Below are 2,721 nucleotides of genomic sequence, written 5' to 3' on the forward strand. Positions count from 1 at the left end.
ACCAATCTCAGCGAGTATTGCTTTGAATACAACCAAAATTTTTCTTAAACTAGATTACCAAACTGTCGCAGGTTTAGCCGATTCTCCCACCTTTTTGACAGGCAAGAGCCTCTTTCATTTTGCACACAATAATGTTGTCATATCTGTCAACGCAGGAACTGCATCAACCTTCATTCTAGTACTTCTAAAACGGTTACTTTAGGTACACCGCAATCCAAATGCTCAGCAAAGGGGAGCATTTGTCGATATATCGGTACGGCCAAACACACAGTAAGTACACGTCATAAAGAAAATGATTTTTGCTGAGACAGGCAACTGAAGAGAATCAATATAAAACGTTGCACTTAAACTCAACAGCGTATTTTTCTTTAACAGCACGTCAAGTTTGTTTCTGTAGAACTCGCAATTTCTTTCTCGGAACACAACTGATATTTCATTTTCTTGATTGCAGGGACCCTAAGAAGAAGTATCGGTGCGTCAAGGCAGCGAAGTGCGTTCTCAAATGCCCACAATATTCGAAGTTCGAGTTCTGCGTTTCTACCTGTGCAGCCAAATGCGGCGCACGGCCACCCAGAGTTTGCGTCACACGTTGTCAAAGGGGCGGATGTGTATGCGATCAGGGCTACGCCGAGGTTGAGCACAGCGGGGAGACTATCTGCGTTCCACGAGGGGAGTGTTACCGATACTTGGGTCTGGCGGCACCACTCACGCCCGGTGGACCTGGAAACATAGGTGGCGGGATAAGCTCTGGTGGAACTGCAGTACTTCCGGGTGGCGTTGTGGGAGGCGCAGTGGGTACATCGTCAACAGCTGCAGGAGGGCTTACAACAGAATCTACGGGCATTGTAGGTTTACCATCTATTTCGGGTGGCGGTGTGGGAGGCACAGTTGGTACAACCGCAACAGGGGCAGGAGGACATATACCAGGATCTGTGGGCACTGTAGGCGTACCGTCTATTTCTGGTGGCGGTGTGGGAGGCACAGTTGGCACAATTTCAACAGGGGCAGGAGCATTTGCACCAGGATCTGGGGGTACTGGAGGTGTACCATTTATTTCGGGTGGCACTGTGGGAGGCGCCGTGGGTACAGTCTCAACAGGAGTGGGAGGAATTCACCCAGGATCTGTGGGCTCCGTAGGTGTACCATTGATACCGGGCAGCGTTGTTGGAGGCACAATGGGTGCCGTCTCAACAGGAGTCGGAGTAAATCGACCTGGATCAGTGGGCACTGAAGGAGCACCTACTACGGGTACTTATGGATTTGGTGCGACCAGTAGTGCTATATACAGTGAAGGTATAGGACCAGATGATTCGATGGAGTCTGGCGAGAGCAGAGTAGGAGGTGGTGCCATAGGGTCTTCGACTATCCATCCTGGTATCGAAGGACCTGAAGCGGCTGGTGTTTCGGTAGGCGAGGAAGGTACCGCACCGCATGGTACTTCAGGAGTTGGTGGTGGGCTAATCGCAGGCGGTACAACACCATCCGTCATCGGAGGGCCTGGTAGACTCGGTGTGGAAGTGGTTACAGGCACCTTTGGTCAGAATGGCGCTAGTGTTTTTCCACATCCAGCCAGTCCTGGAATAAACACAGCTGTCCCGTCATTATCTGGGTCGGCAGGAAGTCAGCCAAATGTTGTCTCAATAGGCTCAGCGCTTACACCCCCGCACGTGGTTACTGGAGGTGGAATTGTAAGCAGCGGTATACCCACAACAAGCACACATACAGTTAATCCCGTACAGCCTGGTACGACTGTTACCGGAATCAATTCCCAGGGTGCTGGCGTGAGCGGTGCGGGAGGGCTTGCCCCGGTCGTTTCCGGACCAAGTATACCGGCTGCGCCAATCACTAATGTCATAGGCGCCACACCAGGCTTTGCCGCAACAGGCGCACTGGGTACACCCTCGCTCGTTACTTCTTCAAGCGGCAGAGTAGGCCCTGGTCTGGCAACTGCACTAACACCAGTAACGGTTCCCGCAATATCTGGTGGTTCAATTGGCGGAATCAGCGCCACAGGTAGTGACCTTTCCACCACAGGAATGCCTGGCCCACTCCCTGCGGGAACCTTCGTCACTGGTACGTCCTCATCTCTTGCCACAGGAGTTGGTTCTAGTGTTGTCGGAGTACCCAGCGGGGGCTCAGGAATAGGGGGCACTGTGGCAGTGGCTGGTGGCAGTAATGGTGTAGTAAGCGGGGGTGGTACCACATTGACTGGTGGAAACGCTGTCGGAACCCACCTTGGGGCCAGTGGCTCAACCGTAGGTACGGGTCGGACGTCAACCGGCAATGCTGGGCGCATAGCCGGTGCAGTCCTCGGAGCAGCCGCCATTCCCATGGTGATGGCTGGTGTGGGTGCGGCAGCCGCTGGACTCACAGGGCTGAGTAGCACAGGTCACCACGCGGGTATAGCTTGCAGAGGTGGCAGTTCCGGCTGCATGCACACAGCCCATTCAACCACCGGCAGAGCGGGATGTCCAACCTGTTAGCTACCATGTTTAAATACAAAGAAACGTCATTCATGGATGAGAATATTTGTTGTGCAATACTGTTCAGACTGAAACAGCGAATATCCTATGCGACTGATGGCTGTGACCTTGCTAACCAATTGAACCCCTCCCCCTCGTAGTAACAATAGTAAACTGCAGTACGACTAAATTATGCTGCATAGAAGCAATAAAAAAATTGTTTGTGCTTCGGTATAGCTAGAATTGTTATGGTGCTGCG

The 2,721-nt window shown here is 52.4% G+C and overlaps 1 protein-coding gene across 1 annotated transcript; it reads right to left on the reverse strand.

Moving 5' to 3' along the window:
• Positions 1-585: 585 nt before the first annotated feature.
• LOC140213482 (uncharacterized) lies at positions 586-2,415 on the reverse strand. Its single transcript, XM_072284731.1, has 3 exons — positions 1,627-2,415; positions 1,424-1,497; positions 586-1,090 (listed from the first exon to the last, which is right to left on the reverse strand). The coding sequence occupies exons 1-3, from the start codon at positions 2,330-2,332 to the stop codon at positions 677-679; spliced, it is 1,194 nt and encodes a 397-aa protein (XP_072140832.1). The 5' UTR covers positions 2,333-2,415; the 3' UTR covers positions 586-676.
• Between the last annotated feature and the right edge of the window lie 306 nt (positions 2,416-2,721).

This window comes from Dermacentor andersoni, chromosome 10 (genome assembly GCF_023375885.2).
Source record: "Dermacentor andersoni chromosome 10, qqDerAnde1_hic_scaffold, whole genome shotgun sequence".
Classification (NCBI taxonomy): Eukaryota; Metazoa; Arthropoda; class Arachnida; order Ixodida; family Ixodidae; genus Dermacentor; species Dermacentor andersoni.